This window comes from Argiope bruennichi, chromosome 8 (genome assembly GCF_947563725.1).
Source record: "Argiope bruennichi chromosome 8, qqArgBrue1.1, whole genome shotgun sequence".
Classification (NCBI taxonomy): Eukaryota; Metazoa; Arthropoda; class Arachnida; order Araneae; family Araneidae; genus Argiope; species Argiope bruennichi.
The window spans coordinates 110,899,980-110,911,864 of record NC_079158.1 but is presented as its reverse complement, the minus strand read 5'-3'; the positions used below and the strand labels follow the sequence as shown (position 1 = coordinate 110,911,864).

Sequence of the window (11,885 nt, the reverse complement as noted above, 5' to 3'; positions counted from 1 at the left end):
ATTTCTTGTTCTTAGTTTTTTTCAGATTATTTTTATCGCTCCCTAAGCAGAGAGTTAGTTTTAGAAATAGAAGCAAAAAACACTTCTAAGGTAAAAATTATGTGCTTGTCCGTACTGAGTCGTGATACAGCCCATAACAAATACATGTATCGGTAAGCCATAAAAAAAGTGTTACTGCGCCTTCCACTTCACGCAGGGTTTACCAGAGAGAGCCGTGGGGGAAATAGCAGTAGTTCGATTTGGCGATACGAAGAGTAAACAAACTGGCAACATTCTGACCATACAGAGTAAGGTAAGTACAACCGTTATTTTGATTAGAATTTCTTTGGTAAATGAATCCTAAATTAAAGATTGGTTGATATGTCACTACGTCTTAAAAATAAAGGGGGGAGGGAGAGTTTATGCTTTTTGTTAATTACTAGGCGCCCTTGACGACCATATTATTTGTTGGGCATATTATTCATGTTTGAAAGAAGCTCTTATACATCATGTTGATGTTCATGATTTCTTCAAAAGGATATTTTTATACCTTAATTTGTTATGATTTAAAAATTACTATTTTAATAGCCTTACACTTATTTTATGTATGCCGCACTTATTCTATGTATAACTTTACTTTGATTCCTCATGTGAACTGCACATATAATAAACAGGATATTTCTTTACATTAGAAGAAAACTCCATAAATATTTCATGAAATAATAAAAATGGTAGTTCCTTGTTACAGTGAAATCTATTGTACAAAATTAGGCAAAAAAAAAAAAAATCCTTAATTATCAAAATATAGGAAAACATTACGCGATAATTAAATTTTTAAAGTTTTTAAATGGAGCAAAAATGAATTTTGTGCTATTATGATCTTGGTATTTATGGCCAAAAAAAGGCCAAAATTTCACTAAATTTTTTATTAATAGAAATTAAAAAATTTGCACAAAGGAGCTCATTTTCATTTTCTAAAACACACTTCAGCCAAATTTGGTAGCTTATATATATAATTTTTTTGTAGCAACAAAATCTTTAAACACAAGAATAGAATCATAATGCCCAATGGATGAAAGATATAATACTTGTTTCAGTAATACCAAACTATAACAGGTTAATACTTAAAATGCAATCAATTAATTAAAATTAAGAAATGAAAAACACAAACAGAAAGACAGCATGAGCACCAAAAATAAACCTATTTATGAAAGGAGAATAAGAAGTTAATAGAAGGATAAAATTAATAGGAAAGTAATAAAAGGATAAAATTACATAAATATCCACACAAAGAAACAAAAATAAAATTGGAACAAAAAAATATACTAGTAGCTGATACAAAGTAAAGAAATAAAATTGAAGATTCCAAACATGGTAAATATAGCAAACAAAAAACACAAATAAATGAATTCAAAATTTGCACAGAATAATACAATTTTGTATTTTGAAAAAAATTTGTTTACTACAAATAAAAATCACCAGAAGCTGAGGTTAAAGTAAATAAATGAATGAAATAACAGACAAAACAAGACAGTAAACAACCCAGAGCATGGACCTATCAATCCACCCTCCCTGAATTTCATTACAAATAGATTGAGATTTCAAATTGAGATTTTTAAAAAAATCTTTTTCTTCCTCAGAGATATCTTGTTCCTTGATATACTAGATTCTAAAGCATATCAACAATACTATCAGGAACATCCGAGTTATGTAAGAGATTAAATGAAAACTACACACAGTCCAATGAACCAGCTGATAGCCTAAGTGGTGACTAAAACAATAAAAACTTGGGGAAACGTGTCATTCGGAAAGAAACATTCTTAGTGAATTAGAATTTTAGTCACTTTTGTAAAATATTTTAATTTTTCTTGTAATGAATGTCCAAGAATAACTTTGCTATGATATTAATTGTGGTTTAATATATTAATAGTAACACCAGCTTTTCGATTTAAAATATTATTTCCTACTTTTTACTGTATTAATAAAAGTATGCTTTAAAAAGTTTATATCTATTCTAGTATTTAATATATTTCATAATTGTGATTTATAAAGGCATATCCTGATAAAATTATTGCTTCTGAATTTGATTACTAGATGGCGCCAGAATGGAATAAATGTTAATTTAAAGCATTAATTCAACGAGCCTTTTTTACTGGCGTAACGCTTAACCGTCTTCACTGCGCCATATATCCCAAGCCCATTCATTACTAACATCTATATACAGATACAGAAATAGTAAAATACAGGTAAAGAGATGTTTTTACTTTTACTGTTTATGCAAATTTAGCAAACGTATATTAATTGAGTAACGCTGAAATTGTTCGAGATATTCCAGATACAGATATTACTGTAAACAACAATGAATCGTTTGCTTACTTAGTGTAAATATTACGGAAATGTATATATTATTGACAGATGTCATCGGGTGATTTTATTGTTCTAGACAGTTACTGCTTCTGTAAATAAAAAATATACTTAAACTGAATTTAAAATATTCATAACTGTCTAAATTTAATTAATTATGATTTTTCTTGTTAAAATATAATTCGGATTAGAAATGTGAATTGTTATAAAAGCTTTTTATATTTTGTTTTATGTTCATGTTATTTTATTCTATCAACATTCATAATTTAATATTTTTTCTCGCAATTTCTCACGGTCATTTGACATACCCTCCTAAGGAAATTAGTATCCTAGGTTAAAAAATGCTGCATTAATAATAATTATAGACTAAATATATATAAAGGCATAGGAAATAAATAAATGTTTTAAATTTTAGAGCTCTTGCACATTGTAAAAGAAAGAGAAAAATCGATTATCTAAATAAATTGCATCTTAGGTAAAAAAATTTAAAAAATATTTTAATAAAAAATTATTCATTAATTTTTATTCTTTATTTTTTATTTTAATTATTAATTATTTTTTATTTATTTATAATGATGATACATTAATTTTTATAGACGGGTTATATAGGGAATTAACATAGATGTGAGAAATATTAGTTTGGTCTATCATATTAGTTTGATAGATGTGAGAAATATTATCCTTAAATATTCATTTTTTGAGATATACTTTATTTTATATGTTTTCTAGAAAGAGTATGAATTCTAATCATATCATTTTTTAAAAAAACAAATTTTATGCTTGATATGTCATTAAATTTTGTAATTATTTAAGTTAACATATAAATTATTTGTTACATAAGTTAATTAAAGTAGAAAGTTAAGCTTTGGTTATGATATGAAAAAATTTCGAAACATCATAGCCAGATAGGAAATAAGATATAAAAAATTAATATTATTATTATTTTGCTATTGTATGCGTTTTGTAATGTATAATTAATAGTCTATAATTGCAGCAAAGTAAGTGTATGTGTCGTATTTTCAAATCATTAAGTAGAATATATAAAGTATTTGACTCAATATTTGTTGTTTTAAAAAGTATTGTGTTAATATATATGGAACTTCCGTTTTCGCAAAAACCAAATTTTGAAAATGCTTCTTAATTATATTCTATCTAGTATTATTATTTATATAATACAGTATTTTATCTAATTTTAATGAATTTTTAATTATCTGATCTTGAGAAGGTAGAAAACGAGAATATAATGCAAAGGAGGGTTTGAGCGTTTTTGTTAACATTACAGACGCGTAACTTCGAATCATAGCTTAAATCGGGTTCCTTCATTTCTCCCTTCTTATGTATATTTCTCTCTAATTGAGCAGAAAAACTTTGTGTATTTTTTTAAACGATGGCATTTCAATCATAGCTTAAATCGGGTTCCTTCATTTCTCCCTTCTTACGTATATTTCTCTCTAATTGAGCAGAAAAACTTTGTGTATTTTTTTAAACGATGGCATTTCAATCATAGCTTAAATCGGGTTCCTTCATTTCTCCCTTCTTACGTATATTTCTCTCTAATTGAGCAGAAAAACTTTGTGTATTTTTTTAAACGATGGCATTTCAATCATAGCTTAAATCGGGTTCCTTCATTTCTCCCTTCTTACGTATATTTCTCTCTAATTGAGCAGAAAAACTTTGTGTATTTTTTTAAACGATGGCATTTCAATCATAGCTTAAATCGGGTTCCTTCATTTCTCCCTTCTTACGTATATTTCTCTCTAATTGAGCAGAAAAACTTTGTGTATTTTTTTAAACGATGGCATTTCAATCATAGCTTAAATCGGGTTCCTTCATTTCTCCCTTCTTACGTATATTTCTCTCTAATTGAGCAGAAAAACTTTGTGTATTTTTTTAAACGATGGCATTTCAATCATAGCTTAAATCGGGTTCCTTCATTTCTCCCTTCTTACGTATATTTCTCTCTAATTGAGCAGAAAAACTTTGTGTATTTTTTTAAACGATGGCATTTCAATCATAGCTTAAATCGGGTTCCTTCATTTCTCCCTTCTTACGTATATTTCTCTCTAATTGAGCAGAAAAACTTTGTGTATTTTTTTAAACGATGGCATTTCAATCATAGCTTAAATCGGGTTCCTTCATTTCTCCCTTCTTACGTATATTTCTCTCTAATTGAGCAGAAAAACTTTGTGTATTTTTTTAAACGATGGCATTTCAATTTTATTGCAATGTTTGCATTTATTTTAATATTTATTTTGTTGAGCCTATTTTTCAACGTTCGTCAAAATAATTTTGATGCAAATCTTACTTTGCTCATTGCACTCATTAATTTATAAGGAAACATATGTAAGGAATTTGAATCTAATATTCTATTATTATATATAAAATACTATTAGATTTAAATTCCTTGCATATGTTAAAATAATTATCACTCTGTGCATAACAACAACAACAAAAAAAAACAGATAAAAATTATATATATTAATATCTATTTAGAGTCATTTAATTAATGAAACAACGAAAGTTAATCAAAATAATATATATCTCAATATATAATATAAAATATATAATATTAAGTATCGACGATCTGTCTTCTAAAATTATTATGACTAGTTAAGTGATAAAAAGTTTACATCTCTAATTAATAAAGATGAGTGCTTTTTAGTGATCTGCGGAACACACACTTGTTGAATTTCAAGGCTATCAGATTTAGCCCTGATATGTTTCGGATACTGACAAAATGCATTTGAGAAATCCTAAGAAAGAATCATTAAGAAAATTATTTTTTTATTGTTTAAAAAGACAAAAAAAAAATCTTTCAAATGATCTGTTTATGCAATGTACAATATTTTATTTAATTTGAACGAATTTTTAATTCAACAGGTCGCGAGAAGATCTGAGAACGAGAGTATAATGCGGATGAGGGATTGACTGCCATTTTGGTTTGTCCTCACAGACGCGCGCATCTTCAGAGAGGTTCTCCGTGGCTTCGATCGGGCTTTCCTCTTTTTCCTTAGGTACGTAAGTTTTTCTCTCTAATTCAGCTGATAAATTTACATGTGTCATGTATTTTCTAAGATGATAATGAAATGATAAGTTTTGTTTAAATATTTGTAAAGTTATTTTAGCATTTATTTTGATCTGCGCTTATCTTTCAGTTTTCTTTGTATCACCGTATGTTTGACGCAGTGCGGATGATCCTGGCTCCTGCTCCTGCTCCATAAAACTCCTACACATTAATCAATCAGTCAACAGAGGCAAATTTAGTGAGTATTTTATCTTATTCATTACAGTCATTGGCTTAAAACTTCATTTGTTTTAAATATCAAATAATTAGATTCGAGTTCTTTAAAAATTAGATCTTTTCTGTCGGTAGTTGTATTTCTTAGTCATTGTAATCCGTTGAATATACTTTTATAATTATATTAATTAAATCGATTTAAATTTTTCTGATGAAATTCCGTTTTTGTATATTTTATAAATAGTAATGCATTTAAGTTCATGATTGATTTCTTTAAGATTTTAGTTGAATAGGAATAGTTTATTTATTTATTTTTTACGTGGCAGTCCTTTTTTTAAAGAATAACAGTATATTAAATTCAAATTATTTTAATTTCAAATTGTTGAAATTAGTTTTTTTTTACATTTAATGTGAATGAAAAGTAAGTAAAGTAGTTCAAGTAAATTATTAAAATGGAAATGAAATGCTCCATTTATTAACATTATATTATATAGAATGCATTATCGACAAAAATAAATTTAACTCCTATAAACTATGAAAAAAATATATTATTGAATATTACATTTCTTTTCATAACAAAAAAATTGCAAAGTAACGGATCGTCAATTAAATGTTCTGAAATGTTAGAAATAAGTAAATTAGTAATATTTAAATAAAAATTTAATTAAGTTGAAATTTAGATGTAATTGAATATTTTCCCTTTTTATGTTTTTACTTTAAATTAAATACAAACCTTAAAAATATCAGCCAGAAGGTGAAATTAAGATAATTTATAATGAAATAATTATATCTCTCTTATTTCTTTATAATAAAATTTATTTGTTTTAAAACTTTTCAGGAAATAATAAAAATTTTTATCATATTTTCATTTTTTTTTTTTTTTTTTACCCTTGCTAGATTGTTAAATTAATTATATGTCACCAACAAAAAGCACAGATTTTAAAAGCTAATCAGTGAAGACTTATTCATTGTATATATGAATATTAATCTGTTAATACTTCTTAAAGATATGCAATCCATCATTATTATTTACATTACCGTAGAGTACCGTACCTTACTAAAATGTAAGATTTATTTGTAATGTAAGATTTATTTTATATTATTATTTATATCATGTAAAGTTTACCAAAGTACTGTATCACTCAGTGCATATATAAAATATATGATATTTAAACATCGATGATATGTGTTCTCAAAATGATATGAGTTACTTTAACGATTAAAACTTTACATTTCTAATACTAAAAATTCTTTTAGCAATTTATTAAATAGACCTGTTGAACCTTAGAGCTAACAGATTTGGCCCTCTTTTATTATTATTATTATTGAATATATGCACCCTATAGTACTTTTTCGAAAACAACCCCCGAAATAACTGTTTCATAAAAATTATTTTTGTACTATTTAAGAATGCCAAGGGTATCAGTTTGTATATTTTACGATATTTAATATAATTTAATGGATTTTTTTTAATCATCTGATCATGCATCTTTATGAGAGCGAGAGTATGACGCAGAGGTGGGCTCAGCCGTCATGTTTGCTTGCATCACACACGCGCATGCTCAGTGTGGTTCTCAGTAGTTTAAAAAGGGTCCCTTCAATCTTCTTGACTCATACATAACAAATGACTCTTGCCAAGCAGAAAGTGTCATAAGATCATTTGTCATTATAAGATGTTAATACTTCAGATCTTTTGGGGCGTTTGCAAAGTTGTTTTAATATTTATTTTGAGCTGGGCCTATATTTCAATGCTGTCAAAGGTAAAGTTGATATTATATTATTTTGTCCATTTTTTAAATCTTTGTTGTTATAAACAAGGCAGCATTTACTGTAGTTAAGTGGGTTTAAAATTTCCCTAATTGAGTATTATATGCCGAATTTACTAAACATCAAATTGTAATTAAATTTCTCCTTTATGTTATTTATATATAGCGTTATAGGTTCATATTAGTTTTATTATTTTCATAAATGAATATTTATTCATTGCAAATAATTTTAATTTCTTTAAAATTTTGAATTATCATGTGCGTGCGTGTTTGTGTAACATGGTAGATTCAGTTATTTTCAGAACACTTTTCAACTGAATCTTAAAGAGAAAAAAAGAAAAGAAAAAAGAAGGAGACGGACTTAAGAGTTTATTTCTGTAAGATCAAGGTTCTTTCTACAGTAGTCGGAATTTGAAATATTTCTTTCATGAAAATGAATCACATTGAATTGACATCGTTTAATACTCTATTAACAAAATAATATAGAAAAAAAATAACATTTCTCTAAAAACATTTAGAAACAAAGATTTTTTTTTATTTGAAATAATGGAATAAAGGATGTCAACTCGTGCATGTGTTAACAATAAAATCCAATATTATTTTTTAGTTATTTTTATTCTATGTTCATAAATAACTCAATGCAATATGTATATAGGATATTATCACGTTTAAAAAATAAATGAAAACTTGCATCTTTATTTTTATTTATTTTTTTGAAATTGTTTAAATGCTCGTGAACCAAAGATTTAATGACTTAAAGAAAACTAATTAAATAAAAAAAAAAGGCCCAGTTAGATGTGTTAGCAATAATTCACAAAATTCATCAACTTTATAAAATACCGAAAGCTGCTTGTACTTTAATGCTTTTGAATGGATCCTCTATTATTAGCATATTATGAAGTAAGAATTTGAACATTTTATTTTTATCTTTATTTTATGTTTTAAAATAAATAATTCTCTCCCCCCCCCCCTAAATTTGTATATTTTTTTTTCATGGCAGTGCTTGTATATGTGCATGATATAATATTCCATTAATATAAATAATATAGATTTTAGATTCGTAATATATCGCTTCACATAAGTTTTTAAAATTGAAAAAAAAAATAATAATAATTCATGTTTGCATAGGGTCAAATCCGTCACTTCAACGATTGCAATCTAAAACGAAAAAGAATAACAGAGAACACGGCTCTTGGTATCTATGCTTCTTCAAATGTTTACCCGTTTTCCCGGGACATCCTTTAGCGCATGCGCCATTCGATTGATTTTTGAATCGCTCGGAATAGCTTTGGGCTAAAAGATGACGAAGAAGGAAGGAGCAATGGCGGAAACATTTATTTTCATTGGTTGATTTGCTGTAAATTTAGAAAAGGGGAACGAGGGTGATAGTTGTAAGTTTGGAAAAGGGAGTTAAGCAGGAATAACTGTAAATTTGGAAATATTACAAATCATTATTATTTTTTATTTATTTAGATATGAATGTTTAACCCGTAACTAGAAGCATGAATTTCCTCACGCGGCCACAGACATAAAATCAGTATGACTCCATTGTTATTTTTCTTTTTAGTTTTTTGTAAACGGCATTGGAAATTATTTTGGAAACACAATATATTCTGGAAATCAATTAGTTACCAAAAATATTAATAATTTTAATATTAAAATTGTTAAACGTTATAATAAATGTTGGAAAGATTTTATAAGAAAAATCTGAACGATCTTTTAATGAGTATTAACTTGGCTTAGATACTACGGAATGACACTAATGTTAATAACTGTTAGAATTTAACAAACAAAAATAAAGAATATATTATTTTAATAATATTTCTTTATTCTATTTGGATTATTGAAAGCAGTTTCAGAGGCATGGAATCCATGATTCTATAAATAACAACAAAAACTTTGAAAAAGAATGGCTCAGTTAAAAGCATGTGTTCATGCTTAGACTTTTGCCAATTGCTGAAAGAAGCAACTTTAATTTACTGAGGAGATGATTGTATTCAAGGACAAAATATCACGTGATAATCAGAGCTAATGAAATTTCTCGATGTCAGTTCCTAATAGAAGAGAAACTAAAATTCTTGTATTTTGCCAAAACTCCATTTTTGTAGCCAAGCGCATTGAAGCATCCGTTCAGAATTCCTGTAAATTACTGTTTTTTACTATAAAGATAATGTGGCAGGAATGTTATATTATAAATTCATAACATTGAGCGATCTTCTCCCTTATGATCATCTCATATAACCAATATCTACTCTAGAGTTTTCAAAATTCATGAGCAATAATGGTATTTGTGCATGTTTATTTTGGTTTTAAAACTATTCAGTAAACTATATAAATTGAGTAAGTCAGTCAAATAAAGTTAAGTTAAATATATATCAATTATTTAACCCTCCGGCAGAATTTAATTTTCAGTTTAATATGGTTTTTTTCACCGTTATTTCAGCGTAGTTTTAAGTATGAAAACTAAATTATTTTTTAAAAATTCTTTTCTTTTCTCTTCTGCAGGCTATTACAGAATTCAGATCGGAGTTGTAGATAAGATGACCTTGATGGCCTTGTTCCCCTTTTCCTCCCAACAGACTTCTGAAACCTTGACTGCTTTTTAAAATATTGCGTTCCTCTGACTTTTACTCCTCTAACCAAAGATAATAACACATCTTGTTCTCATTTTAGTGTTAAGTTAGGGAACAAGACTTTCAGAACAAGATGAATTTCCATTTCATGCCCTCTCTTCTGCACATTGCGTCAGTCAAAATCGCCTCACATCTCTTACTGGATCCTGATGTAAGAATTATGTTGGATAATGAAGTAACGATGATGCATCCATTCCATCTGTTCCAGAGCAGCAGACTTGCCCTATGGGGTTTTATAGAGAAGACGGCAATGGAGAAGCTGCCACTTCTTCCACCATCTATTCCGCCTAAAGTGGCAAAAATGATCCAGCCGATGCACTATGAAGTGGTCATGTGGCTGGAAGACCACGTATTCATATTTCCAGGGGAGGAAGATTTTTGCTCCGAATTTCTGAATTATATTTGTTGGAAGAGTAATGGAACGATTGATAGGGTGAAAACGGCAAAGAAGATCATTCACAGTGACAGGATTGACATCAGCGATCGTTTTAAGTTGGCTTGCAATTATTTTTTTCTGGATGAAATTGTGAATCTCTGGCACAAAATGAAAGCTAACGGTATGGTGCATATTAATGAGAGACAAACTAATACTGCGGTGAGGTTCTGGATCAAGTTGATGAAAGAAGGTGGTACTAAAACTTTGGAGGAATTGATTGCACATTATTTCAGACCTGCATTTTTAAGGTATTTGGATATCCCGTTGAGGATAAGTTCTTATTTTCGATTTTTGTCCAAGCAGTGCAGGAGGGATTATCTCCTCAATAACAACTACCTCATTCACAAAGATGATTTCCGCCAATGTCTTTACCAAATGGACGAAGCAGAACGCCTGGAATTGTTCCATGCTAATCCTGCAACTGCCCTTAAACAGGCTTTGATGTGGCCATTCCAGTCGCTATTCATCAAATTGGCGAATGAGTTGTTGAAATACATGCAACTTGCCGATTTCATAACGATCTTCGATCACATATTAATTTATTACATAATGGATGGCTATGATTACTACGATCACTTCAGAGAATTGTGGCTTATTGTTCCCGAATCTTATAAAATTGAAATAAACAGAGATGAGAGAAGACGCAATGCTTTCCGGAAAATTATGCAAGCTGAGAAGAATGCGCATGTCGCTGAGTATGTATTTCGTGTTATTGAAGGATCTGACTATCCTTAAAAATAGCAATGTGTATGTTGTCAATTTGCAATGTGGTTAGCTGGACATATAAAAACCACAGAAGCCTGGATTTCAGATGTCTGAACGTTATTTGAGACTATTTTAAAAATAGCAATGTGTATGTTGTCAATTTGCAATGTGGTTAGCTGGACATATAAAAACCACAGGAGCCTGGATTTCAGATGTCTGAATGTTATTTGAGACTATTTTAAAAATAGCAATGTGTATGTTGTCAATTTGCAATGTGGTTAGCTGGACATATAAAAACCACAGAAGCCTGGATTTCAGATGTCTGAACGTTATTTGAGACTATTTTAAAAATAGCAATGTGTATGTTGTCAATTTGCAATGTGGTTAGCTGGACATATAAAAACCACAGGAGCCTGGATTTCAGATGTCTGAATGTTATTTGAGACTATTTTAAAAATAGAAATGTGTATGTTGTCCATTTGCAATGTGGTTAGCTGGACATATAAAAACCACAGGAGCCTGGATTTCAGATGTCTGAATGTTATTTGAGACTATTTTAAAAATAGCAATGTGTATGTTGTCCATTTGCAATGTGGTTAGCTGGACATATAAAAACCACAGGAGCCTGGATTTCAGATGTCTGAATGTTATTTGAGACTATTTTGACTTGCAAGTTCAGAATAACATTTATCACTATCTTATCTGTATTTAACTTGTCTATATTTTAATATCATGAAATAAAATCATGTTTTGTTAATGTTGCG

At 28.5% G+C, this 11,885-nt stretch overlaps 1 protein-coding gene across 3 annotated transcripts; it reads left to right on the top strand.

Annotated features, from left to right (window-relative positions):
• Positions 1 to 218: 218 nt before the first annotated feature.
• On the top strand, positions 219 to 11,878 carry LOC129981629 (uncharacterized). 3 transcript variants are annotated; one of them, XM_056092545.1, is made up of 4 exons: positions 219 to 292; positions 5,224 to 5,357; positions 5,499 to 5,606; positions 9,853 to 11,878. In XM_056092545.1, exon 4 carries the CDS (start codon positions 10,054 to 10,056, stop codon positions 11,149 to 11,151), a length of 1,098 nt encoding a protein of 365 aa, XP_055948520.1. In that variant the 5' UTR covers positions 219 to 292; positions 5,224 to 5,357; positions 5,499 to 5,606; positions 9,853 to 10,053; the 3' UTR covers positions 11,152 to 11,878. The 3 variants fall into 3 exon arrangements, with proteins under 3 accessions (XP_055948520.1, XP_055948519.1, XP_055948522.1); XM_056092544.1 differs by lacking the exon at positions 219 to 292 and adding an exon at positions 2,063 to 2,225; XM_056092547.1 differs by lacking the exons at positions 219 to 292; positions 5,224 to 5,357; positions 5,499 to 5,606 and adding an exon at positions 6,905 to 7,341.
• Positions 11,879 to 11,885: the final 7 nt, after the last annotated feature.

Bases quoted from the DNA above. Each gene is read 5' to 3' on its own strand.
- LOC129981629 (XM_056092545.1), top strand. From the start codon at position 10,054: ATGAATTTCCATTTCATGCCCTCTCTTCTGCACATTGCGTCAGTCAAA.